The 27,197-nt window shown below is 50.9% G+C and overlaps 1 protein-coding gene across 1 annotated transcript in view; it reads left to right on the top strand.

Annotated features, from left to right (window-relative positions):
- NCOR2 (nuclear receptor corepressor 2) overlaps positions 1-27,197 on the top strand; it is a 174,492-nt gene that overhangs the window by 28,142 nt on the left and 119,153 nt on the right. The window contains exons 3-4 of the mRNA XM_054288473.1: positions 4,113-4,240; positions 12,935-13,112. Coding sequence (XP_054144448.1) covers positions 4,113-4,240; positions 12,935-13,112 — 306 coding nt within the window. The remainder of the gene's footprint in view (positions 1-4,112; positions 4,241-12,934; positions 13,113-27,197) is intronic.

The following is a 27,197-nucleotide window of genomic DNA, read 5'->3' as shown; positions in this document are numbered from 1 at the left end:
TGGGAGGAAGAGAGGAGGAGCGGTTCGCCTTTCTGTTGCAAGACCAGCTCCAGGCTTCCTTTCTGCAGGCCTCCTGTGTCTGAGGTCTTCTCCTCAGAGGCTTATTCTCGGAGCCATGGAAGGCCATCGGGATGGAGCAGCCGGTGCACACCCTGTCTGTGTGGATGTGCTTGGTGCCGGGGCTGGGAGTGCAGGGTCAGAGGCGCTGCTGGCTGCAGTGTGGTGGTTCTAGTGCCCAGGCCAGCACCTAGGGATGCTCCCAGACCTCCCCTTCATCCTCCTGTTGGAGATCAGGCAGCCAGGACCCAGCAGCTGCAGGCAGGGGAGGAGAAATGGAGAAATGAGGCACAGCAGCAAGTGCACGTGTCCCAAACAGAAAGCGAGAGAGGCAGAACTGCTGCCTGCAGTTGTTGGCTCAGTCTGGGGTTACCCTGAGGTCGGGGACAGCACTGGAGAGTTTGCTAGAGACTTGATGGGAGGTAAGGCAGCACGCTGGAAGCTTTAAAATAATTTTAAAAGGTGGAGGTGGGTGGCTTCTTCCTTTTTCATTCTGTTGGGCTTTCTCTGCGTGTTGTCATAGAACTTTTCTGTAATGCTGCGTTCAAGAGCCTGGCTTTGAACAGTTTGATTAGCAAATCTAAATGAGCCTGGTAGACTCAGGTTATTTGGGGTAGGAGGATTTACCAGGAAGGGGATGGAAATAGTGTTCTTGGCACTCTCAAATCAAGGGATAACACAGAAGCCTTGAGACTCAGGGGGCTTTCCCAGCACCCCACACAGGAGCAGCAGGGATATGTCCAAATTCCCTGGTGGGCAGCAAAGGATGCTTTTGGTCCCTTAGGCTGGTCCTAAGTACCTCTTCAGTCTGCTGCATGAAGAAGTGTTTTAATGAGGCCACTTTTGGGTCTTTAGCTTTTCATTTTATCCATAGGTTTGCCCGGTGCTGCTGGGGTGGTTTGTGGTGGTGCTGTGGCACTCTTGGTGTCTGTCTGGCCTTGGCAGTGCTGGCCTCCTCCCCCAGATCTGATTTGCCAGACCCCCTGTCTATCCATGGTGTTTGTGCTTCCTTGATTTCTGTCATGACATTTACTGAATTCATGAAATCTGCACAGCTTCCCAAAGTGCATCCATGTGGCAGCACCAGAACCACAAGGAACAACAGGACAGTTGATGTAAAAGGAAGAAAGTCCTTACTGGAGGCATTTGGAGATTTGAAAGGTCTGGGAGGGTGCTCTGGCAGATCAGCAGATTTCTGGGGTGGGAGGAAGGTTTGCAGAGGGCAGGAAGAGATGCAAAGAGAGGGAGAGGAGGAGCAAAAAATAGAACTGAGCAAAACTCAGCAAAACAATGGAGAGGAAAAGAAGCAACACGTAGTTTGGGGCTGCAGGTTTTTAGTTGTTTTATTTCAGGTGTCTTGGAGTTACCCATGAGCAGGTGCTACAAGTTTGAGGTCAGGGTGAGGGCTGCACCACATTTGTGTGATTCAGTGGTGGGGAATCCAGGTGGCACCCACTGGGTGCTGCTCCTGTGTCTGTGAGGCAGCAAGGAGCCTCCCAGCAGCTGTCTTTAAAACTCTGCTAGAGAAAATTGAAGCATCTTCTGAGTCACAGAATCGTTTAGATTGGAAAACACCCATAGAATCATCAAATCCAGCCATCAGCCCAGCACTGCCAAGTCCACCAGGCAGTTTGAAGGCAGCTCATAAACCTTTCTGGTGTCTGCATTTGAAAAGCACTGTCACAGCTCACAGTGCAATTTACTGGAGTAACTTTCTGAGCAATTAATCCACCTACATCTTCCAGGGCTTCCACGGTGCCTCTTAACAGTTCATCACAGGGCACAGAAATTTGTCAATTTTAATCCTCCTCGCTAAATTTTAGGTGTTCTTTTCTCCTTGTACAACCCAACAGGGATGTAAGGAAGGCAGAGTGGGTCAGAGTCACTTCAGGCCATGCCAGCAGGCTCTGAGCTCCACCAGCCACTTTCTGGTGGGGTTAGAGGAGGCAAAAGCTCAGCTGAGTGTGGGCAGGGAAAAAGGAAAAACAGATGGTTCTTGGGGCATGCAAGGGCCTTTTTTTTTTTTTCTCAAGGGCACAGCCTTTGAGCCTCCCAGACGGGTAATTCTGGTTTATACGCCCACAGAAAGTGATGGTCCTGGTTTTGGGCCTAGTGGTGTGTCTTCCCATACACGATGGGTTTGTTTTGTAGGTGGATGTCAGGAGCTGCATCACTCTTCTATTTAAATATTTATTTTTCATTTAAAACCAGGACAAGTGTGAACGTGGGGAAGCTTGTTTGTGGGCAGGGATTTTGGAGGAGCTGCTGGGCTCCCTCACTTGAGATGTCTGTGTTTGTCCCATCTGTGGTTGGAGTCGTGGCATGTTCTGTCCCTGGCATCGTGCATGGATGGACTCCAGGGCTGCAGGAAAAGCAGCTTTGGGGGCTGCATCCTCCTCCACACCTGGATTTACAGCAGGACAGCCCTGGGAGGACGAGTGGGCACTGTCCAAGTCATGCCCTTGTAAATGTCACAAGAACCTGTGTGCACACACCTTGGACAGAGGCTGAGGTCTGGGATGGCCAGGCTGGAGATGGAGCCGGGGCTGGCAGAGTCTCTTGTTCCTGGTGTTCCCCAACATTGGTCAGAACAGAGAAGGAGCAGCACCACTCCATTGCCTGACAGTGGGGAGAAATAAACTCGATTCCAAAACCCAGCACAGCTTTCTAGGCACGAGAAGTGGTGGCCATAGAACACCACAATTCCCCTTCCTCCTCCCTTTGGTATTTGGCCTTTTCAGCTTTTGTGTAAGAGAGGCTGGATGTGAGGTAGGGGATCTGCTTTTCTTGGCTCTCCCAGGCTGAATGTTTGTAATCTCTGATTTTCTTCCTGGCTTTCCAGAAAAACTGTTGTTTTACTCTCTGATGGTCAAACATGTTGGGCCTTCATATTCCAACTCCACAGCTTTCTGGGGGACAGCATAACATCCACTGAGATGCTGCTCTTTTCCCTTCCAGCGTAGGAGAGGGCATCTCCAGGCTCAGGTTGGGGCTGCTGAAGCTCCCAAGCCCTTTATTTTCCTGCCATTCACCTTGCTGGGGCAATTCCCCAGTTTTCATATTGATCTTCACTACATCAGATCAAATAATTCCTGTTCCAGTTGTTGGGGCTGAGATTCCCCCTTCCCACATCAGCTGCATGCATGTGGTGTCTTATTTATTGATCTTTTTTTTTCCTGTAAACCCCGAAATTCCCTCTTTCTTTTTGAGGAAGTTAAAGCTTCTTTCTTGTTCTAGTTGAGAACTGTTCAAAAATAGACTCCCAGGTGGAATTGGTTCTTCTGAGGTAAATGTGTGTCAGTGTTACCAGGGTTATTCTGTGACAGGGTTTTCTATGCCATTGCTGAAGGTCTTAGTTAATTAGATGATTAGTCTGCTGGTCAAGTATCTATCTGCAAATAAAAAAATAGCAGTTGAATGTAGCTGCCTAAAATACTGCTGCTGGAATCGGTCTGTGGCACAGAGCAGGAGGGCTTCTTATTTAATTAAAATCAGGAACATACTGTACTGTACTCTCCAAGGGTCAAGGAACAAAAGGGACGTACACATAATAAGTAGCAAACTGTCCTTTCAAACCCCTTGAGCTCAGCCCAGGGGAGCTGTGTTTAAAGGAACATTTTCAAGATAACATTTGTGATTTTCCTTCTGTCCTTTTTTCCCCCCGTTTTTTCTGTCTCCATGCTGCTCTGTGGACTATTGAAGCTGAAAGCATCCTGTGACTTAATTTTGCTCCTACCTGTTCTTAGTCTCGGATTCACAGCTGCCGTTAGGATTGCTTGGATGTCAAAAATCCGTGTGTGGGTGCTCAGTGGCTGGGTTGGGCTTGCTGGGGTCCTTTCCCAGGAACCTTTCCCAGCCTGCAGCCCCAGGAAAAGGCTGGGTTGAACAAGGCGCTGAGCCACCATTCCATTTGTGGGACTGGGAGTTACTGGGGAGGGCAAAGCGCTTTGTGGCCCGGTGCTCCAGAGGAGGAATATCTACATGGGTTTTTTGAGTTGTTCTGTTTGTTTGAGAGTTGCCAGCAGGCTGATGGTCTCTGCTCTCTGTTCCTGCAGGACGTGGCCCTGTTGGAGTACCAGCATCATTCCAGGGATTTCGCGTCCCACCTCCCGCCAGGCTCCATCATGCAGCCGCAGCGCCGGAGGCCGTCCCTGCTCTCCGAGTTCCAGCCGGGCAACGAGAGGTACAGCCTGCCTGCCTGCACCTGCAGGGCTTGGGGCTGGGGGCAGCAGCGTTGGGAGGGACCCACCCGGGCAGGGGGACGCTGGTTTTGGGTTCTGACCACCGGTTTGGGTTCCTTCTGCTGATCAAGCGGCACCTTTGCCTCCTGGTTCCTTACCTGTGACTGTCATGTGTTGTAAAGAAGTCTTGAAAACAACAAACAACAAAAAAAACCCACCCCCTCACTTCTGTGGAGGTTCACGTGGCTGTAACTGGTTGCGTTGGCTTCTTCAGCATAGGAAGTGAAGCCGTGTGGTTGCTTTGGTCTGTGGCTCCCGAGGCTGCAGGGAGGAGTGAGAAGAGCTCATTTCCTCCCCCATCTCCGCTTCCTCTGCTCCTGCTCTTCCTCCCCGCTTTCATTGTTTTTGTTTCTCTTTCTGCATTCCCCTCAGAACTTTCTCTGAGCTCTTTTTTCCTCCCTGCTCCCTTGGTGCCTCTCCCTGTGTCCCTGTTTCCTGTCACAGCCCCATGGGAGGCTGGCAGAGTTTTTAGGTGCAAGTCAGGCAAGTGCTGTGGCTGGGAATGCTGAACATGCTTCAGCTGATTTGTTTGAAGGACCTCACTCTCACTCTCTGTTTCAATGCAAAACTCTGCTCTCTCTCACAGTTTCTCTTCTGCATTTCATGTTTGTGGTTTGGGGAAAAAAACTGCCCTGGAAGTGAAATAAGAGCCTTGCTACAGTAGATACACACAAACCAATTCTTTCAATGCTTGTTCCTTAGGCTAAGAACAAAACCAGTGCGGAGTCAGAGATGAATCTGTTTCTCTAAAATCATCACTGTTAGGGGAGAGGAGTAAGAGCTCAGGGTGCTGGATGCATCATAAATACAGACAGCATCCTATTTTTCTGCTAGGTTGGGTTCAGCTTGGTGCTCAGCAGAAACAAACATGAGAATCTGGAGGCAAAAAATACCTCCCAAAGTTCATTTTGCATCTGGACATGCCCTTCTGGGTTATGCCTGTGGCACCTGCACATACCACTTGTCGTGGCACTTTTGATAACCCATAATTTATTGCAGCATGTTGCACTGCCTTGGCTCGCTTTGATTTCTCAGTGCTTTGATTTCTTAGCACAGAGTAACACGGTTAACTTGGAATTGGGTCAGATTTAGCTAAATTTGGGGGAGATGGTTAAAGAGGACCCAGCAAGATGCTCCTGCCTGTTTTTGTTTTTCACACTACTGATGGTTTGCAAAGTGAAGAAGCAGTTCTGCTCTCCAGTAATTTGCTGTTTAAAAAAAAAGTATATTGGTTTTTCTGTATCACTAAAAAAAAGCCCAACTGCAAACCTTGGTGTCTGCTGTACTACACGCCTGATCTGGTGTGGTCACCCAGGCATCTGCCTTGGCTTACAAATGTTTCAAAGTCTCCAAACTTTCTTTTTATGTTGACAATCACATGAATGTGGGTAAATGTTAATAAAAGTTGTCAGGGGATGTTATACATCCACATGCTTACCATGGTACCACATTTTCAACCTGAATGGTGATGTTTTGGCATGCTGTAAAAAGAAACTCTTTTATTAATTTACATTCCATCCGTTTTCCCCTTAACATTAAAAAAATAGTACTTTTGCAAAAATTATATTATGTAGTAAAGCTATAAATGCTATTTCAGTTCAGTTGACATCTTGTGCCAGAATGCTGAGACATAGACATTGAAAAATTTTGGGGGCATCTGGGGATGCAAAAAGGAGAGGGGGGTGATTGAAGAAATTGTAAAGAAATTTTGTATCCAGTGTAATCAGTATTGAGGTGATTCAGGTTGGGTACCATTGGGGCTGGGGAGATTTTAATCTGTTTCTCAAAGCCAGCTGCTGCTTCTCTGCATCTTTAAGCTCTACGCTTAACAATCCATTCTCTGGGGGCTTTGCTGGTTCGCCCTGGTGGTCTGAGGAGCTGCTGTAGCACGGTTCTGCTGTGTTGTAAGAGGAGCCCTTTGGGTGGTGGTCACTCCCCTGAGGGTTCCAGGGCCAGACCCTGCAGCAGGTTGGGTTGGTCATTGGTGCCCTCCCCAGAACATAGCTGTGGCTGTTCCTGGTGCAGAGCAGAGCCTGGCTGAGCGAGGTGGTGATGGCAGCCGTGGCTGCAGCTGAGTCCCCTTGGCAGGCTCAGAGCCTTGGCTTTGTTCCTGGGCTGGGATTGATGGTTTCGAGCCGAGGCAGCTGGCTCTCGGCATGAGGGGCTGGGAGGAGGGAGCCCAAGGCAAACAACATCCCCAGCACGGCTCTGGGGTGAGTGCAGGCAAGCACAGGGGTGTGCTGGGCCTGAAAGGAAGACCTTGCTGTGGTTCCCTGCCTGACAGCCCAGCTGGCACTCGGGGCTGGTGGGCACGTGGCAATCCTCCCCTTGAAGCAGTGTCAGCACAGGGGAGCCCTTCCAATCCCCCGTTGCTCAGAGGAAACAGCCTGTCTGCTCTCGGTTGTGGTTCCAGGATCTCTCTGCTCCTTAAGGATATCAGCTTGCAAGTCTGCTGCAAGTGGGATGTGGCAGGCTGGCAGTGCTGGGGCCTGAGCCCTGGGGGCATTCCCAGGTGGGCATCCCTGCCCTGCCCTCAGCACCGTGCCTGGCACTCATCCAGGGCACTGCCTGCAGCTGCTGCTGGGTCCAGTTCCTCTGAGCCCACCTGCCTGGTGAGTGCTGCTGTTTGCCTTCCTGTCCTGGAAACTGCAGGGATTCCCTCTACTCCATGTGCTGCTTTTGGGCTGTTATCCCCTGTTTTGGCTTTACCTTCCCTTTGGACACATCTCTAAAGCCTCTGCAGGTTGTCTTTACACGTGGTGTTGGAGGCTTGATCCTGGGGATGCTTAAAATCCCACAGGAATCATTTGGGCTTGCTTGGATGGTCTTCTACAGCTGTGCAGGTTTTCAGTCTCTCCTGCTGCTGTTTTGCTGTGGGCACCAGGATGGTGGTTAGTTGTGATTCAGTGGAAAGGAAACAAGAGGTGAAGCACAATGGGCACAATGTGTTAAGGATGAATCAAGAGTTGTTGGCAAAAAGGTGTGGAGTGGTGACTTGCTGGAAGGAATGGAATGCTGAGATGGTTCTGCATTTTGGGGCTTCCTGAGCAAGAAGCTTGTTGGGAAGTTCCAGACTGCCCTTCTCCATGTTGTCATCACCCCTTGGTGGCTGGGCAAAGATTTGAACTCCCTGTGCAGCAATTCTGGCTGGAAGGAGGAAGGAAAACCTGAACCACTCTGAGTCTCTTGCTGCAGGGAAAATTGGCTGTGCCTGTCTCTGCAGGGATGTGCTGCTTTCCATGATGGTTTTTTTGGTAGCAGGCTTTTTCTTGGAAGGATCTGCAGACTTCCCCTTAGCTTGTTCAGTTGTGCCAACTGGTCTGCAGGAGTGAAGAGAAGTATTTCAGGATCTGCTGTTGGTACAAGTCGTACCATGAATACTTGCAGTGGAATGTCCTGGCAAGGTGACAAGGATTAGGGCTTTTTTTCCTTCTTCTATATATATTTTGGTCCTCAGAAGAAGTGAGAAAAACTGGGTTGAGTGTTAAATGGCAGGTGCTAGAGGGTGAGGGATCTGAAAACTGAAGGAACTGGATTTTTCTGACTTTTCATATGTGTTAGGATTTTAGAGCAAGGTTCCATATTAATGCAGGAATGCCGGGGTGGATACTTCTCTCTGCTTCTCTGGCAGAAAATGTTGCTGTAAATAAATGGAATAAATGGTCTGTGTGTTAACACAGCGTATTCTGCCTTTATCCAGAATGAGTCACTATTTTCATAGATTATTTTCCCAGTTCAGGAGACCATGCTCCTCTTTCAGAGTCGTTCTGCTCAGCAGGCACAAGGAGTCTGAAGAGCTTGCCCAGTGTGGATCTGCAGGGTGACATTTAGGATACATTAAACAGCTGCTGTGTTTCTGCAGCCATCTGAGGTAGCCGTGTGCAGTGTGGCACATGGAGAGCAGGCTGCATCACTGTGCCTCTTGTTGGGATTAATCGTGCTGGCCCGGGGAGGGCTGGGAAGCTGGGGCAGCGTGCGTGGTGCTGGAAATCACACACGGCTCTCAGCCCTCATCTGTGCTGGGCCAAATGGCACCAGCTGCTCCCAAGGTAACAGCACGACCAATTTGGTTTTATTTATGGTTTTTAATTAAGTTTCCGTTTTTAAAGGTGATCCTTTTCTCAGGAGTGAGCGGCGCTGCGGCTGAAATCCCCACAGCCGTTTATCTGTGTCTCTCACGCTGGAAATGATGCACCAGGAGCTGCAGTTTTTTCTTCCCCATAATTGAGCACAGGAAAACAACATCTGGAGAGGGCAGATGCTGGTGTGGAGGCACTTGGGGACAAGCCTTACCTTGCAAGCTCTGCTGTGGGCTGCCTGGCGTGTCCATGGATGGACATGGGGATGGCCAAGGGCGTGGGATGGCTCTGAAGCCATTGGTTCAGGATGTTCCAGCCACCCAGGAGGGCTTTACTGGCAGGCTGCAGTTCTGGATACCTGGAGAAGGTGTGTGGGGGAGCTTGGGGAGAGAGACAAATATTCCTTCTCTTCCTCTTCAATGAGGCAGTGCTATTGTGTTAAAGCTTCTGCTGGTCCTGTCCATGAATAATACAGGCTCTGTGTATGGGGATCTTCAATATGCAGTTTTAAATAAAGCGTCTGCTCTTATCTACATTGCATTTGGCTTGGAAGGTGGCTGAGGGGTTGTGCAGGGCAGCTGAGCCACTGCTGCCTGCCCTTGTGTGGGAATGCACAGCCTGAGCATCCCGAGGGTGCACGTGGGTGCTTGGTCAGAGCTCCTGAGGACCTGGGAGTCCTTCAGCTGGGCCACACGGTGAGCTGAGCATCCTGCTCCAGGCTGTCCCACACCTTTGGTTTGGGAGGACTCAGTCCTGCTGCTGGCAGACTCTGCTGAGGGCGTGGGAGCAGCTCCATCTTCCCGCCCAGACATGCAGCTCTTCCCGTCAAGTCACAGTGGTTTATCTGCCTCCCCACCTACGTGACAAAGGGAATATATCAGCTGTCCTGGACATGTTTCTGTAGGTGCCTGGTGGCGGGTTTGGTCCTACAAAGCCTCCAGTTTCTCTCTTTAACAGGTCCCAGTTTGCCCAGTCTCACACTCTGGCTCTCATTAGCTGTAAGGAGGTTGTTGAAACCTCTGACAAATCTTAGCATTGGCTATAAATAATTCACTTCAACACCAGTGTTTTCTATATTACTGTTTCTCAAAAGCATTTCATTGTCTGTCTGTACCTGTGGGGGTTGGATACTCTTTTTAGAACTTTTTTTTTTGTGTAGACAATTTCCCACCAAACCGTCTCAGCCGGAGGAAACAAACAGCCCCAGCAAGGCCATGGTTTGTCTTGGTTCTGGTTCCAGGAGACACTGAGAATCAGTTTGCCAGCCTGGTTATGTTATTTGGCCCCATGGTAAGGGAGAAATGGGAAGGTCTGAAGAGCAGGGGAGAGCTGAGCTGCTCTGAGGAGCCAGACAGTGGATTATTGGGGAGGGAGAGACTTTGGCCTCCTGAAAAGTTTGTGCTTGCCCATTTCCCACTGATTTGGCTTCAGGAAAGTACAACTAAGATCCCTCATGGTAAGATCTCATCATGTCTGCTGTTACAGTCCCAGCCAAGGGCAGCTCAGGATATCTCATATGATCCTCTCTTCCCAGCTCTCAGCTTAATGACTGGACTCAGTGATTTTAGAGGTCTTTTCCAGCTTTAAGGATTCTTTGATTCCTTGATTCCCATCTAGCCAAAACCCTGTGTTTTCAGCCCATCTTGTACACTTGCTGGGGTGAGCTGCAGGTACCCCACACTGCTGTAGGAATTTATCTGCTCCTGCCTTCCTTCCACCCTCTGTGGGTGTGCTGAGGGATCTGCCCCGGTGCATGAGTGACACAGCTCTGCAGCTGGGAGGGTGAGTAATAAACCAAAGGTCTCCTCTTGGGTTATCTCAGCCTTCTGGACCTGCACCTGCCCTGAGCAGAGATGTGTGGGGGTGCCTGCAAGTTGGGCAAGCCCTGGGCACCCAGCCTTGTGTGTCAGCGCATCTCAGGCTGCTCTGCTTCCGCGAAGAGTTCAGTGTTTGTGGTGAAGGACTCAGGTGAAGACTAACCTGTCCCACTTCATAATTAATGCTGGCATTTGCTTTGCTGCGTTTAATTATGCACAACTCACATGCAATTAAAAACACTCTTTCCCTTCAGCAAAGTAGGAATCTCTGGAATAAACCAGATGGGTGGGAGCTGTTTGGAAAAGGCAGCAAGCCCCAGACTCGGTGTAACAGGAGGGTTTTTCAGGCAGAGTCGTTTTTTGCACTGACAGCAGCGTCGGTGCTGTATAAAAGGCTGTTGTAAAGAGCTTGCTGCAGGTGTGGATGTGAGGAGTGAAAGGTGTGAAGGCTTCAAGCAAAAGCATTTGTGTTTGCAGCCAGGACAGGCTGAGCGGGTTGTGTTGGGCAAAGTAATCTCGGGAGCGGCTGGAAATTCCAGTGGATAAAGTTAATGGCTGTTCCAGTGGATGTGGAAATGGAAATAAAATAGCACCTTATAACATTGCAGCTGCTTTCCCTGGCGTGGCCCCTGCCTGGCTGTGAGTAACTGCCTTTGTGAAGCTCAGTGCTGCTCTTATCTTCAGAATCCTTGGGTTTTTTCTGAGTGCAGCAGTTGTGTGAGTTCCTGACAACTGCAGAGGTCTTGGAGCCCTCCTTTGTCAATTAGCAGCTTCTTGGTAATATGGCCTTAAAAAGGGGGGAAGAAGGGAGAATAGAGACATCTGATTTTTAATTGCCTCAGTAGAGCAGGGCCTTGGGTGTTGGAATATTTTAGCACCTGCCCAGCTCAACAGTTGCTTATTGTTCATGGGTTTTACAGCAGAGCCTGAAATGCTGGCATGCAGCTGTGGGCAGGCAGGGATTGCATGAAGGGCTGGGACCAGGAAACCTGAGAGGTGCCAGGAGAGATTTCTGGGCTTGCTGAGAAAAGCTGAGGATCCTTCAGCAGGGAAGTGTTCGCAGGTGAAGCGAGCTGTGCTTCAGTGCCAGATCCAGGGCTGTTCAGCTCTGCAGGGTTTGCTGTGTGAGCTGTACGTTCTGTCTGGGATATTGGAGCAGTGCTGGAGCCTCCCCATCCTCCTGTCCCCTTTTTGCTGGGCAGGAGCAAGAGGATGAGCCAGGTTCTGTTTGTGTGTCAGCAGCAAAGCTCCTGCCCAACCCCAACCCCAAACCCGCAGCAGCAGAGCTTGGCATGCATGTGCTTTGTGCCTGCTGTTGATGTTTAATTAAAAAATAACCCTCCCGTTTTATCTTGATTCCCTGGGGCCGGGTTAAGGTGGCCGTGCTGCAGCAGGGAGGGCACAGGGCAGTGCTCAGGGTGGCAGCCCTGAGAGTGTGGATTTCTGCAAAATCCTCTCCCTGGATGTGAGCCACAGCCATTACATCTGCTGGCTTCAGGGCACTCTGGATCCTCCCTTTGTGCCTCTTCCCTGAGATTTTTAATGTCAGCAGTCGCAGTTTGTGGGTGGGGGGCAGACAAGAGTTTAGACCCCCTGTCTCCTATGCTTGCTCTGTCTCCCTCCCTTCAAGCAGCTCCAGAGGCTGTTAAGTTTGTGTTTGGTAACTGGGGAAGACACTTTACCACCAGCTCAGGAGAATTGCAACAATCTTGTTTGAGGGAAAAGAAAAAAAAAGTTTTTTCACAAGCTTTGAATCTCCTGTGCTTCATTTTATTTTTTTTTAAGGGATACTTCTGCTTGAAGTGTTAAAAACACACCCTTGGAGCTGCTGCAGCAAAGCTGGTCCTAGGGCATTGTAAAAGATTTAATGCGTTTTTGTAGGATCCCTTTACAATTCCCACAAGAGAATCCTGCTGAGGGAGACAGAAGTACAAAAAAAGTTAAACATTTGTTTAAAAAAAACCAAAACCAAGCCTAGTCTCCAGGTATTACCAAGTGCATCATATTTAGCAGGTAAAAGGTGTTTGAGCTCGATGTGACTCGTTGGTGCAGCTGCTATCAGTGGATAATGTGCCTGTACAGCCTGCCAGCTCTGTGTCAGAGACATGCAGCTACATGTGCCTGGTTCCTTTCCTTCCCCGTCCTGGAAAAATAAATCCCTGCTGTCTAGCCATGGAGGACTAGGCATTTTTCCCCAGCATACAATCTTTGGTATTCTTATAGAAGACACTAAATATAAACACTGAGGCAGGTACCTTTGACTAAATAAGCCAAACGTGGCAGAAGGGGGCTCTGCCTGCTCTTGGAGGATTTATGGGGTAGATTTGAGGGTTTGCCAAGCTTTGCCTTGTTCTCACCAGCCCAACTGTGTGTCAGGGCTCAGACCTGGAACCTTACTCAATTTGTAGGTGTGGGGACAGGCACCTGCCACACTGGTGGCACAGGAGGTGACAGCAGGACATTCCAGGTGGCACAGCAGCGGTGCTGGGGACAGCAGGGCAGCCCCTTGGCCTTGGAGGGGCTGGTGCTCCTGCTCCAGCACGGGCACCATGCCCAGCAGCTCTGGGGCTGTGCCTGTGGGTCTGCAGGGACCTGAGATGCTGGGTGCAGGCCCAGCTGGCCTCCCCACGTGGATCCTTCTGGAAAACTGAGCCCTGTCCTCCTCGAGTGGTTTGCAGCCATGGAGCAGGGGAGAGCAGAGGTGGTTCTTGTCTAAATGCTGCTTTCCCTTTGTCCCCAGGTCTCAGGAGCTGCACCTGAGAGCCGAGGGCCATTCCTATCTCTCTGACCTGACCAAGCCATCGGACTTGGAGTTCATGGAGAGCAAGAGGCCCCGCCTGGAGCTGCTGCAGGAGCCGCTGCTGCGGCACTCGCCCCTGCTCAGCCAGGGCCAGCAGGGCACCGAGGACCTCTCCAAGGTAAGGGCTGGGGGTTTGGGCCTGGCTGGGTGTGGGCTCTGCGTTCTGGGCTCGTGTGGAGCTGCCTTGGAGGCTCTGAGCTGCTGCTCGTGGTTCCCAATGCACCCAGCAGTGCTTGGAGGCACTGGTTGGTTTTCCCTGAGGTGGGGTGAGCGTGCAACAACAAGTGGTTGGTTTCTTTCCTCCCCTATCCTGGAAAAATAAATCCCTGCTGTCTAGCCATGGAGGAGTAGCAGTAGAACTGCTGAGTTCAGTGCTGCTCATGGTTCCCAGTGCATCCAGCAGTGCTTGGAGATACTGGATGGTTTTCCATGAGCACTTTGGGGATGGAAGCATATCAGCTTTCCCCATGACTGTTACAGTGCTGGGCTCTTTTTACTGGGCTATTAGATGCACCAGAACAATTTGGAAGCTCCTGTAGGCTGAATTAAGGATGGTCATGTCTGGCTTTTCTGGATGCGCTGCCTTGATTTGATTTTTACTTGGTGCTTCTCATTTATCACATCTCTTTATTTAATATTGGTGTTTGAAGGGCTGGAATCGGTTTCTGGTGGTTCTTTAATATAATCTTCCCCAGGAAAGCCTCTCTTGTCCCAGTCTCATTTAACAAAGCAAATCATTTACTTACAATTGTCCCCTCTGTGCATGGAATAAATGTTGCAAGGAGAAATCCCTTGCTTGTGTGCCTGTTTGGATTTACTTTCATCTTCTCTTGGGGTAGATTGTATTTGATTTTACCTGCAGTTTGGACGTGCTCCTGGTTGGCAGGAAAGCCTTGCTGGGTAAATGTGCTGGGGCAGTCTGCAGGCTGGGCTTGGGAACTGCCCAGGCCCTCAGGGAAGTGAAAGGGAAGTCACATTCATAGCCAGGAAGATGGGGATGGTTTGCTGTATCCCTGTGGGAGTGATTGAAATAACACACAGACAAGAAAGCCCTTCCTTGGGAATGCTGGGATAGTCTGCTATTTTTTAATCCATGCAATACTGGTGGGCTTTACTTGAGATCCCTCTGGCCTCTCTTCAATGAGAAGGGCATTTAACTTTGGAGTAGTTCAGATGCCAAGGGAGGCCTGAGGGCTCTGCAGCATCCTCAGGGGATGTTGTTTGGGTATCTGGTGCACTGTTGTCCACAAAACAAAAAATAGCCCTCTCCAAAGACATGAGGAAACCAGGATGACTTCTCTGTCTTCACATTATTCCCACCAGCAGTTTTGTTCTGCCTCTCACCAGAAAACCACGGTTTGTCTCAGCTATTTGTTTCTAATAGGCAGAGCTGTTCTTGAGGAATTAGTTCATCAGTTCAGGGGCTGCATTTGCTTCTCAGTCTGTGATATGTTTCCAAGAAGTACATGCATTTTATGGGACTTAAAACATTGGTTAATGAAAGAGACAGAGAGCTGAGATACAATTCAGCAAGACAAGATTATGCTTTTAGTGGAGCCATTTGTAATTTTAGAGTCTGGAAGGAAGAAAATGTGGTGTCCTTGACTGGTGAGAGCCTGAGTGGAGCTGGGATTAGGTGCTCTAAACTAGCAGGAGCTGCTTCCAGAGTGGGTCTGATGGAGCTCACTGCAAGCCTGGGTGATCTCAGTGCTGTTCAAGTGGCTGGGAGTAGAGGGCAGGTCTGGGACACGGGGTGTATCAGCCTTTGCAGCTGGGAAATTGGGTTAATAGCAGTCATTGGTGTTAGTGCTGAGCAGCTGTCCTCAGACTAGGCTGTAACCTGCTGGGGTGGCCATTGAGGTGGTGGCAAAGCTCGGGTAGCCAGTGTGTGCATTGCTCTGAGCCTCAGCACCCAGGACAGGTGATTGAGACCTTGCTGAGTCTCTGTGCCGAGGGAGCAGCGGTGGCAGGACGTGTGTCCCAGTGACCAGAGCTGGAGAGAGATATTTGCTGTTCCGTGCGTGCTGCTGACTCAGTGTCTGATGAAGTCACTCAATACTTTATCTGGGGCAGCTCTGGCAGCTGGGTGAGCTCTCTGGGTGAGATGCACCACGTGAGGCCACTATTGCTAAACACTGCTGCTTGTTTAGGCAGAGGATCCCAGAGCTGCTCCCTTACCCGTTACCCCATTCCTCGCTGCTGCAGTCACTGCCTGGGGAGGAGCTCCATTTACTCACTGGGGCAATAGAGCTAGGACTGCTCTTCATGGTGATTTTGCAGATTGAGCTCGGTTTTGCACAGTAAGAGCTCCACAAAGCCCTCAGTAAAAAGGGCAGGCGTTTGGTTACAGGCTCTGGGCTCCAGCCTGGCTGTCCCAGGGGATGGGGATGGAATGGAAGCTCTCAGGCAGTGGATACCTCTTGGTCTCTCCTGGTTTCAGAGCAGCCCTTGAGCTGAGGTGCAAAATCAGGTCTGTGATGGGATGGAAGTTTAGCACATCCTTGATAACCACTGATAACTGGATTTACAAACCCTCAGCCCAGGGGAGAGAAGTCAGCACCATTCCTGCACATATCCAGGGCCTTTGTTTAGAGCCATAATCCATGCTCTGAACACAGACAGAACAATTGATGGGGCAACTGGTGGTAACAGGCTTCAGAGTTTTTCCTCCCCTGAAGAGAAATGGATTTCTCATGTCCTTCGTTCCTCATCTACCTCTCCCAAACAGGAGGAGAGCTGGGCCCCCTAAGCCCTGTGCTGTATCACTGCAGCCTCACTCCAGGCAAGGCTGTAAGGAGAAGCTCTTGGATCAGTGCATTTTCCCTGCAGAAAACAGACACACTTTTGGGCAGCGTGCCTTTCAAAAGCAGCAGCTTTCAGCTAAATCTCACTTGGACAAGTAAAAGATATTACCTTTCCTTATGAACCTCACACTGCTCATATCCTCAAACACTGGTGTTTCTTTTCAAGCTGGAGGCAGAGAGTTGTTTTCTTGCCTGCTTTACCCCACTTCAACATCTTTTTCCCTGCTGTTGTGTGTTATGTTGTGTGTTATGCTTCAGTGCTGTGGTCCTGGGCTCCTGCTGCTGGGGAGAAATGAAACCTCCCTGTGCCCTCTGTGCCAGCTGGGGCTGGTGCTTTTCCCCAGGAAGGTTCTCCCTTTATCTGGCTGACAGTAACCAGAGCAGCTAAAGCAGGGCTGTTTTTCCAGTCTCTGCAGGCCTGGATGTGGGATTCACTGGAAAAGCTGCTGTGGTGTGGCCTTGCCAGGTGTGTTCTTGGCAGAGAGGCAGGAGCTGGTTCCCAGGACCCTTGGTGGCTTCTGCATTCTTTGCAGTAAGTCATGGACCTCCCTGGGGTAGCAGCAGCCAGGAGTGCAGCAGGGAGCCCCAGAGCAGGCCAGTGGTGATGTGCACAGTCCCTGTCCCTGCACACACGTGCTGCCTGTGATCCTGCCCCTCAGGGATGGGGAGCATGGCACATCTGGTCAATCAGTGCCTGCTCTCCCCTCCCCAGAGCTGGAGCTTCATCCTGCCTCCCCCCTGCCATCTCTTCTTATTCCTGTTGTGCTTTCACTGTTCTTCTTCCCATTTTTAAGGCTGCTCTCCCACCACATACGTGGTTTGCTGCTCCTTCCTATAGGATGTGAGTCAGTTGTGATCTGTGTTTAGTCCCCTTGCAAGGGCTGGCTGGCTGCACTTATGAGTGGCCTATTGCTCCAACAGGAATTCACTGACAGGGAGCCATGTAATCCCACGGGAATGGGGCTGGGTGGAGGCTTAGGAAACCTGAACCTTGCTGCCATCTGCCCTGGCAGGCTGCTGGTCACTGGGTAAGTCTCTTCCCCTTTCTCTGTCTCAGATTTCCCCATCTGTACAGGGACAATGCCACTTCCCTCTTTTGTAAAATAATTAACAACTGTGGATGGAAAAAGGCAATTAAGAAGCCATGTGTTGTTAAGAATTGGACTCTACATTGTGCAAAGGTTTTAATTTCTTCCCTTTCTGTATGAGCATTTTTGTTTTGTTACGGGCTGAAAAATGGAATAAGAAAAGTATGTGTGTGGGGGGGAAGTCTTGGAAAAGACAGAGCTAAGGTCAGGAAATAGGTATGGCAAAACAGAAATTAGGGCAGAGGGCATTTTGCTTTCTTGCATATCAATGCAGCTTTAAAAGCAATTAATTGAAAAAGGAGGAATTAACACATTTGAAATGCCTTTTTAATGATGCATTGAAGCCAGCAGCGTCCATGCCAAATTTCACACTGGCTGCCCGTTCCAGAGCCCAATTTACAATGAACTCCTGGAACACGGGCTGTGGGATGGAAGAGGCTCTTGGCCAGCCTGCTAACTCCTGCCCTGGCCACAGGCTGGCGGGGCACCAAGGACAGCAGAAAGGCCTTTCGGGAGCTCGGCTTCTCCTTTCTCCTCCGTCCCTGCCCTGTGCCCGGCACCGCTGCTCCCTGGGAGCTGCTCCATCATCCCTGGGCAAACGCACCAGGGCAGAGCAGCAGCAGCAGGGCTTGGAGGAGCAGTGCCACAGCTGCCAGCACAGATAGCCGGGCTGCCTGGTAAATCACCAGTTGCGTTTCTGCTCCGCGCCTTTGTTATGGGAACATCGATCTGTTGCTGGGATTAACCTCTCAGAGTTTCCAGTGGGTTGGTCTCGCAGTTATTAATGAAACTGGCTGGAACTTGTGTTGACCTTGGCAGAGGCCCCAGTTGGCTCGGAGGTAACTGGCAGAAGCATAATCTCGAATTGAGTGGTGCGGGCTGGGGGAAGGGAGCGGAGGGGGCGGACACAGCCGCGCTTGAGCCGGGGGAGCGCTGCTGCTGGGACGGGATGCGGGGGAGGGAGCAGGGCTCGGCACGGGGGATCGGCAGGCACAGCTCGCAGCTCGGTTCCGGCACCCCAGGCTCCCTCCTGCAGGAAGCAGCCCGGAATTCCAGCGCCTCCCCGTGATTTATTGCCGTGGAACAATAGCGCACTGGGGCCGCAGAATGGAACGAGCTGCGAGCGTCGGTCCCTGGGTGTGTGTCCTGCCATAGCCTCTGAGATTGCAGCGGGATCACTCTGGGCTCTCCCTTCCCCTCGGGAGGGTGTTTTTCACTGAGCAAAAGAGCTCTGGGCTTGTTTGTTGGGCTTTTGTGGAATGTCTGCGAGTGGAGACCAGGAGACAGCGCGGCTCTGGTTTTCCCAGCCCTGCATCTCTGCTGGGAGAGGGGGAGATGCTGCATGGCCAGCTGTGCCCACATCTGGTGGGGAGGGGCTGGCTGCCCTGCAGGATGCCCAGGCAGAGGGATCCTGTGGAGCTGTGGTAGCACCAATGCGCAGGGGACACACCAATGCTGCCAGCACCCTGTTACCCATCCCACTCCATCCAACTCCATCCCAGTTATCCAGAACCCAAGTGAGATGTAGAGACCTGTACCAGTGCCTGGCTTGAGCAGCCCTGTGGGAAATGAAATTCCTCAAACACTCTGCCATGAGAAGAACTTCTTGTCCTGAGGCCTGTGGGGTTCTCCACAGGCTGTGTGGCCTCCCCACCGCTCCTTGGAGGAGCGGACTTCTGCAGAAGTAGCTCTAACCTCAGATCTGAGCAGTGAAATGAAACAATTTCAGCGGTTCCAAAACACCTACGTCTTTCCTGCTTTTGTCCTCCTTCCCCTGCAGAGCACAGCAGTTCTTGTTAGCTCTCCTTGCAGCTGGGCTCTCCCTCTGAAGCTGAGCCAGTGGACTGGTGTCCATCAGGAGCTGGTGGTGTGGGGTGGCTGAGTCCAGCAGCTCGAGTGGAGCTGGGCTTGTGGAGCCAGGAGGATCCTCCTGTGACGTGTTTGACACCCACCCATCTGCCATGTGCTTGCTCACACTCTCGACTTGTGCCTGATAAAAATCTGGTTGCAAAGAAAAAAAAAACGTATTTGGTGGGGTGGGGAATTTACGTTAGGGGAGCAATGATTCAAAGCTATTTCTGGGAAGATGAGGGACGTGTTGGCATTCTCTGTCATTCCAAACATATTTAAAAGCTGAAATATTTGCGTTGTTCACGTTGCCACAGCCCAAACACTTCTGGCTGGATTTCCCCCCCTGCTTTCCTCCCTGCTCTGAAGATAATTTCCAGATTATGGGAGGATGGGATGAGTGTCAGTGTGTCAAGCCCTGCTCAGCTGTGTGTGAGCACTTTTGGGAGTGTGTGCCTGTGCAAGCAGAGGCTCTCCTGGCATGCCTGGCAGTCCATTCCATTGCCCGCTGTGCCAGGATGGCTGCAGGGGCTGGTCAGCAGCCCGTGCCATGCCCCAGTGTGGAAGCCAAGGGAGCAGCCTGAGGAGTGTTGTATCTGGAATCTCCATCCTGTGCATGGATTTGTGCTGGATTCATTTGAGAAACAGATGCTTTTGGGCGTTGCAGAGTCCTTGTGAGATGTTTGGCTCCTCCATCTGGACCTGGGCTGAGGGGCGAAGGAAAGGAGCACCATGATTACCAGACCACTGGCTTTATTCCATTTCTCAGCTGAAGCTCCTGTGGCCAAAGAACTGAACTGTGGTCTGAGAGACTCGGGTATGTCAGGAAAAGCCCTCAAAGGCTGCAGAAAGATTCCAGAGGCAGGATGTAAAAACCTCTGACCCTTCCCTGAGCTGCCTGGCTCCCCCTGCCCTGTCTGCCCCAGCCTGCAGTGGCCACAGGCAGCAGGGCCAGGGCTCACTGCAGCTGGAAAACCAACAGAACTGATGGTGCCTCAAGCACAGGTTGTTTCACACTTCTTCAGCTCGTTTGTGGTGATTGACATCCCAAACAACCTTTTAAATTGCCTTTCAAGCCACAGCGGTGGCGAAGGACGGTGTGATAAGGCTGGCTGCTTCTCAGGAACCTGCTTCATCATTTGCATAATTGGACTTTTCTGTTCCACTCAGTCAATATTACAAGGCTCGTGCAGTGCCACATCTCACCTGATCTGCTGGAGGGAAAGTCAGTCCCCTGACTTTGTGAGCCTCACCCCTGTAATTGGAAGGAATATCTCTGGCTCTGTGCTTGCAGTAGGCAGTGTGCTGAGCTGGCTGTGCTGTGTGCATTCATGAGGACTTTTCTCCTCCATCTAGGAAGTGTTTGCACATGCTGTTTGTATCTATTTTATCTGATAGCAAGAAATTTAATTGTCCTGGAGATGCAGGAGAGAGGAGAGCTAGTTTGCTACTTTGCCCGTCCTCAGGTGGGACTTGGGAAATAATGTTGGTATGGCAGGAACTGATGCTGGTCTCCAGAGCATGAGGATGGTGTGGGGTGAGGATGGGTGTGCCAGCCACCATTTTTACCTGTGCTCAAGTGGTTGTGTTCATTTGTGTTAAACAGAACCCCTCTCCTGTAATGAAAGTCAAGGGAAGAGTTTGGTCCTGGTAGCAAGAAGGACATCCCAGTGTTTTTTCCCCTCTTGCAGTCTCTTCCTGATCTGTTTTTTCTTTTCCCTTGTGTTCTGGGAGGGGGTGTGGGTGCTGCTGGGCAGGGAGTGTTGCTCCAGCTCCCAGCAGATCCAGGCACGCTCTGGGATGGGTTGTGTGGGATCTGTCCCGTTAGTGCAGGTGCCCAAGCAGCAGGAGGCTGTTTCAATTTGGAAGCACATACATCTCACAGATGAATGCTCCTCCCTCCTTGTTCAGCATCCTGCATGCCTTTCCTGCCCAAGGGGCTTCCTGGGAACAACTTGAGTGATTTTTCCATGGACGTACAGCACTGAGCACATTTTTGGCACTGTACCTCTCCCTGGCTGGGCAGTGCAGCCCATCAGCAGTCCTGAGTCACACAATGAAAGGCAGTGAGTTGTGACACCCCTCAGACTGATTCTGGGTGCTGTGTTTTGAGGAGGAGGAGGGTATTTCATGCTAATACCTTCCTTCCCAGCGTGGGGTGCAAGCTGTGGAGGAGATGCAACAGCAATCAATGGCGTTTGCCTGCTGCTGCTGGAGGGGATGGAGTGGGGGAGTGATTGCAGAGATGGATTTGGCAGAGATGAGGTGCTGCTCTTTGTGCCTGTGGTGGTGGAGCTGTAATAACATATTGAACATGGCAACAGCCCTTGCTAAAGCTCCGTGACTTCACGTTCGTGCTTCGTGGAGCTTCATCTCCTAACAACACCCTCAGCATCCATAACAAGAGAGGAACTGTCGAGTGCCAAAGGGCCTAGTTAAAATCACTCGCTGAAAACCTCCTTTCTTTTTGGACCTAAACTTGCTTTTTAAACAGAAAAGCTCCTTGGCTGTGTTCTAGGCAGAGCACATTGAGGGTTTTTGGCTCCCCCGTGCTGCATGGGGGGCTGGCGGTGCTGGACGCTGGTGTGTGTCAGGAATGCTGGCTGCGTGCTCGGGGAGCAGAGAGGGGTTGTTTTAGGACAAGCTGACAGGCCCTTGGCTTGTTCTGCTGCTCTCGAAAAATGTAATTCTAATTCTTGGCACCTTTTTCCAGGAGGATAAGGAGCGAGAGCGCAGTGGAGCCTGTTCCCTCTGTCCTTGGAAATGGGCTTTCACCCAGCAGCAGAGCTGGCTCGTGTGCTCTGCCCTACCCAGGTTTGGTGGGGCAAAAGGAGGAGTTAGTGGGGGAGAATCAGTGTGGGATGAAACGACCTGAGCCACCTCCTTTGCAGTCCTGGCCTCTGTCTAGTTGCTCTTTGGTCATCTCAGTGCTCTGACAGAGCATTTTCTGCCGGTGCCAATGTTCTGCCCAGGTTCTGCTTGCCTTCATCTGGCTTAACCCTGCCCCTGGGAGGAGGAAGCACTGTCCTGTGGCAGTGCCAGGCAGGAGAGGAGGAGATGGGCAGTGCCTGTGGTGTTTCCCAGTGCTCTGCTGCATGCCCAGGGAGCCACCCAGGGCTGCAGAGCCCGTGCCATCCTCCAGCACATGCCCACAGTGGATTTCTCAGCTGCCATGGCACTGCATCCCTTCCTCTGCCTGCCCAGCAATGCTTCTAGGCTTGACTTTGAGCAGTGTGCTCTGGTCATTGCCCCAACAGGGTCTGATTCCTCTCCTCCTGTGCTGTTCCTGAGGAGCAGCAGTGATCCTTTCTGCCTTCTCATCTCCACTTTGGACACTTGTTCCCATGACTGCTTAAAAAAGAGCCATTGCCTCGTGCAGGTCAAGCTGTCCCACGTGGTGACGTGACCAAACCAAGCACAGGCTTTTATTTCCAGCAGGTTTTCAGCCCTGTGTTATTTTATTTCATGCCAGCCATCTCAGGTATGATGTAGAACAGATTGCCCCCAGCAGCTAATGTGTTTCTGCCTCAGCAGCAGACAGAGTGGCAGATGTAAACACAGGAACATTGCTGGCTTTCAAACACTAAAAACTCCCAAAGAATAGGCAGGTATGTGTATATAAATATATACAGTGCATTATATGAAAAGCTTTCACTATATTTGGAGAGAGATTTGTAAATTCGTGAAATCACGTGTGTATATTTTCTGTAGGTTTTTAGGTAAATGAAAAGCCTACATTTTTGATATATCTATATATTTATGTATGCTGCCTCCTATTCTTGTAAGCTGTTTTTTCAAAGGCTTCTTCTAGCCTTGTTCAGTGATTCTGCCTTCAGCTGCCACAAAGAGAAAGACTCCCAGTCTCGAGCAAAGCTAAATATTGATTTGAGTCAACCTGGGTGCACTTGGAGACATCACTAGTGTTCATGAATGCAGCATAATCGCTGATTGGAGTGGGGAAATTTCATCATAAAGGCCCCAAAAGGGAGGTTTATTATTGCTTTCTTCCAAATGCCTGAATTTTATTAGCTTCAGTCATTCTTGGCAGGGCAGTGGAATGGGATTTTATAGTTAGCAAAGGAAAAGTAAACACAGTAATCATTTCACAGCCCTGTGCCTGCCAAACCAAGATGGAAATTCCAGCCTTGGTGGGAAGCTGCTGCTTTGCTAACAGATAATAACAAATTCACTGTGGGCTTATTCTTGCTATGGGAGCTGGGATGTTCAGGTTTCTGCGTAATTCCCTGGTCTGGGGAAGCAGAGGTGCTTCATGGTTTGCTGCAGGAACAGGCTGGGAGGGGTTTGTGGTTGGAGCAGCTCCCACAGCCATTCACAGGTACAAGTGATGTTTCTGCTCTGGGCCTTTGGGAACTGCTCTGTCCCGTGCTCTTGTGATATTTGGTTTTTCCATGGTCAGTCTTGTTCTGATGGCAGAGCTGAGTGATGCTGAAGGTGCGACAGATTTGGGGCACCCAGATGCTCCCAACACCCTGAGCCCATCTCTGCTGCTGAAAAGGGGCAGGGTTATTATGGCATAAAAATCTCCACAAAAACCCAAAACTCTCACGTTAAGGTTTATATTGCATGTTTTCCTGGGCTTGTTGAGGTGCAGGGCTTGGCTGCCAGCTGAGATCTGGAGCAGCAGATCCTGCTGTGTTTCCTGCCCCATGGGCTGGGCATGGCTGGCACTGCAGGATGCCACCTCCTGATGGAAAACCAGGCAGAGCAGCGAAGGAAATGGCTCCTCAAACATGCAAAATGCTCCTCAGACAAACAAAATGCTCCTCAAACAAGTGGCCAGTGTCGAGGCAGCCCCTTCCACGTGTCTGCACAATTATTAGAACAATGAAGCATTGAGCATTGGGCTCTGATGGATGGTGCAGCTGACAGCCTGTGCACCACCCGTGCTCCTGTCAGCACTGAGCCTGCTGGGGTGCTGGGCTGTGTCCCACATCCCTGCTGTGTGTGTCCCAGAGCTGTTGTGGGGTGTTTGGGATGGTCCCTGGATGTGCTCTGTGTCCCACATCCCTGCTGTGTGTGTCCCAGAGCTGTTGTGGGGTGTTTGGGATGGTCCCTGGATGTGCTCTGTGTCCCACATCCCTGCTGTGTGTGTCCCAGAGCTGTTGTGGGGTGTTTGGGATGGTCCCTGGATGTGCTCTGTGCAGCCTTGGGGGATTCCTCAGGCAGTGGAGAGGCAGCAGAGGTGTTGTCCCCACTGTGTCCCTCGTGGTTTTACAGCTGAGAGGTATTTGATGTCCTGCCTCCTCTACCTGAGAGCACAGGCAGAGTTGGTGACCCTGGGACACTGGAGTGAGTGAGGCGGTGACAGCAGCTGGCAGGCACAGCTCGCTGGGTTCCGTTGGAGCAGTTACTTCAGTTTGGGGAGGTGACACAGTTGGAGTGGGAGCTGCTGGGCTGAACATCAGCCAGGACATCACCCTGGGACTCACCATCCTGTGCTGTGAGTCTGGGGAGCCTTGTTGGGAGCCTTGGCTTGCTGCAATGGCTCTTGCATGCAAGAGGAGGTCTGGGCTGTCCCACAACACAGCTCAGCTGCTGCTCAAACCATTTTAGATCTTGTTTGCATTTCCTTTTTCCATCAATCTCCTCCTCAGTAGGCAGCTCGGTCTCTGGGATTTGGGTAAAATAATTATGGGTGATGGTTGTGAGAGAAGGAGTGTGAGCTGCCTTTCCGTGTATCTCACTGGCAGCAGTAGTGGTTAAATAGAGCTGTCTTCAATCAAACCCTCTAAATTTGATTCCCCTTCAAGCCAGCTTCCCAATATTGATGTTGTGTGCCATCCTGATTAACTCCCAGCCAAACCCTGCTTCCCAGGGCTGCCCTGTGTGCATCCCGCTGGGATGTGTGTGCTGAGGAGTCCCTGCTCCTCCTCGGCCTCCTGCCTCCTCCCTGGCAAGAGGAGGAAATTTAAATGTTTCTGAAGAGCAACATTTCCATTTCAAAAGCTGTTCGTTCAAGTGCGTCTGGAGTGGGATTTCTCTCCCCCACTCCTCTCTGAATGGGAGCTTTAGAAGTCTCATTTCCTCTGCTTGATAACACCAGGCTGAGAAGGGCTTTTGTCTTTTCATTTCCCCTCAATTTTTTATTTTTAAATCAGTGAGGTTTGGAGAAGCTGCCGTGGTGGATTTTCTCTCCTCCTCCTCCCCCCATCTTTGCCCATGTGTTGGAGGATGCACCTGGCATCACCCAGCGAAGGAAGGAGCTGGGGCTTCCTGGGGCACAGCCCACCTGGGAGCGCCCTGTTGGAGCTCCTGGGAGCAGGGCAGGAGGGTTTGCTGTCCTGTCAGAGCTCCTGGGAGCAGGGCAGGAGGGTTTGCTGTCCTGTCAGAGCTCCTGGGAGCAGGGCAGGAGGAGGTTTGGTGTCCTGTCCATGCTGTGGAGCTCCTTGGAGCACAGGATGAGGTTTGCTGTCCTGTCAGAGCTCCTGGGAGCACAGGACGAGGTTTGCTGTCCTGTCAGAGCTCCTGGGAGCACAGGATGAGGTTTGCTGTCCTGTCAGAGCTCCTGGGAGCACAGCAGGACGAGGTTTGCTGTGGCTGCAGTCCTGCTCACTGGTTGCCTGCTTGCATTTTTGGCTGATGTAGCTTTTCCAGTTGGTGTGAAATTGTATTTTTATGGGATGCTCAGCAGAGAGCAGATGTGGTGCCCAGCTCCCACTTGTGCAGGACTGATGGGTGTGGATGTCACTGTCCCAGCAGTGCAGTGGCATTTGTGCTGTTCACTGGAGTATTGCATGGGTATAAAAAGGGATTTCTATTTTGCAGAAGCCTTTTTACAGCTCTTGAGCTTGCTTTTCACATGGCACCTAGGCCTGGAGGACTTTCTATGTGCTTGATTGGCCGCTGGGACTATTCCAGCACCTTCTCTGAGGGAACTTGCCTGCTGGGATTAACATGGACCTTGATGCTTCATCCATGCCTGGTTGACATGCTGGGAAGACTCAGAAGTTGCTTTATTGCATGTGGTAATTGAAAGAGGATGAGTGGTATTGAAAAACAAAAAAAATTGGGAGACTGAAGCTTTTAAATGCATGGAGTGAGCGTTCATTCCCCTGAGGTTTGTTGGGCTGGCTGACAAGGTGCTTCCTAGGCTGCCAAGGGAGGTTTGGGGATTGTGCCTGCACCCCCAGGCAGGGCACCCTCCCTGCCTCCCTAAAGGAACTCCCTGAGCAGCAGGCACAAATGCAGAAAGAGGCTCTGGTGGTGATTCAGAGATCCCTGGGACAGCTGCCCAAAATGGGCTGACCCCAGGGAGGGCAGGGGAGGTTTGAGCCCCAGCAAGGAGGAGCCATGAGCTCCCCATTGCCTTTAAAGTGCTGTTCTGCAGCCGGGGGTGACCCCATTGCCTGGCTGAGCGCCAAATTGGGCAATTAAAAATTTCCCTCCCTGCCTTGGCACGTCGTGCAATCACAGTTTGCTCCTTTTTAGGAGGTTTCAAACGTGAGCTCGTGTGTGCAGTGTCAGCACGGGTGGCTGCTGGCTGAACAAATTACAGAAAGAGCATTAAATTGCAGATGGATGAGTGGAAGGGTTTGAGATTTTGTCCTCCCCTTGTGTGCTGGAGCAGCAGGAGCCTGTGTTGGCTGTAGCTGCCCCTCTGATGAAGCCTGGGACAGGCTCTGCTTGTGCTGAGCAGCCCAGGCTGCCCTGCTCCTTCCAGGCTTTCCATACCTGCCCAAACCATGCATTTATTCACAGCTCTGCTGGGGCACTTGCTGTTGGCCTGGAATGCTCCCCATGTGCCAGCATCTCTTCCATCTCAGCCTTTTCCTTCCCTTTGTAAATTGCAATACCTTTCTGCAGCTTCCCAGAACCAGGACCTCACTCTGCTTGCCTGCTCAGTTCCAAGTCATTCCCCTAAGGCAAGCACCAAGATGAGATTTTTATTAATTTTTTTTTCCTTTGGCTTGGACACTTTTTCAGTGTTAACAAAAGGCAAATCGCTGGCAGAGAGTCTTACCAGATGTATCAACTGTACTGAAGATGCTCAAAGAAAAAGTTCCCAGAATCTTTCTGAATGTTGCAGAAAGGCATATTTTCTTGTAAACTTGTTCTTGGAAGTGACAGAGTTGTTTTGGCTGAGATTCCCTGTTTAGGGGGAAAAAAAGAAAAAAGGAAAAAAAGAGTGGAAGTGTCTGAAGCCGATATTCAGCATGGAAAATTTCAGTCCAGACAGATACTGTTTGAACAAACTCAAAGTCAGCTGAAAATCAGGGATGCAGAATAGGCAGTGCTGGGGAATTCTTAATGAGAGGTGGAGCAATTAGCTCCTCGTGGTAATGAGTAGATGGGTGGGTGAGAATCCATCACTGCTGTAAGTCAGTGGGGAGCGTTGGCATTCAGTGCAATTATTATCCACTAATGGGGAGAGCAGGGAGGGAATGAGAGGCACAGCGTCCATTTGCTGGGTAATGCCTTCGGCGGCGCTGGGAGTTTGCCTGA

The sequence above is a fragment of the Melozone crissalis genome, unplaced genomic scaffold (genome assembly GCF_028551555.1).
Source record: "Melozone crissalis strain CALT ecotype California unplaced genomic scaffold, PUWL_Pcris_2 ptg000063l_1, whole genome shotgun sequence".
NCBI classification, from domain to species: Eukaryota; Metazoa; Chordata; class Aves; order Passeriformes; family Passerellidae; genus Melozone; species Melozone crissalis.
Note: the sequence above shows the minus strand (reverse complement) of the source record. Positions and strands in the feature narration are given on the sequence as shown.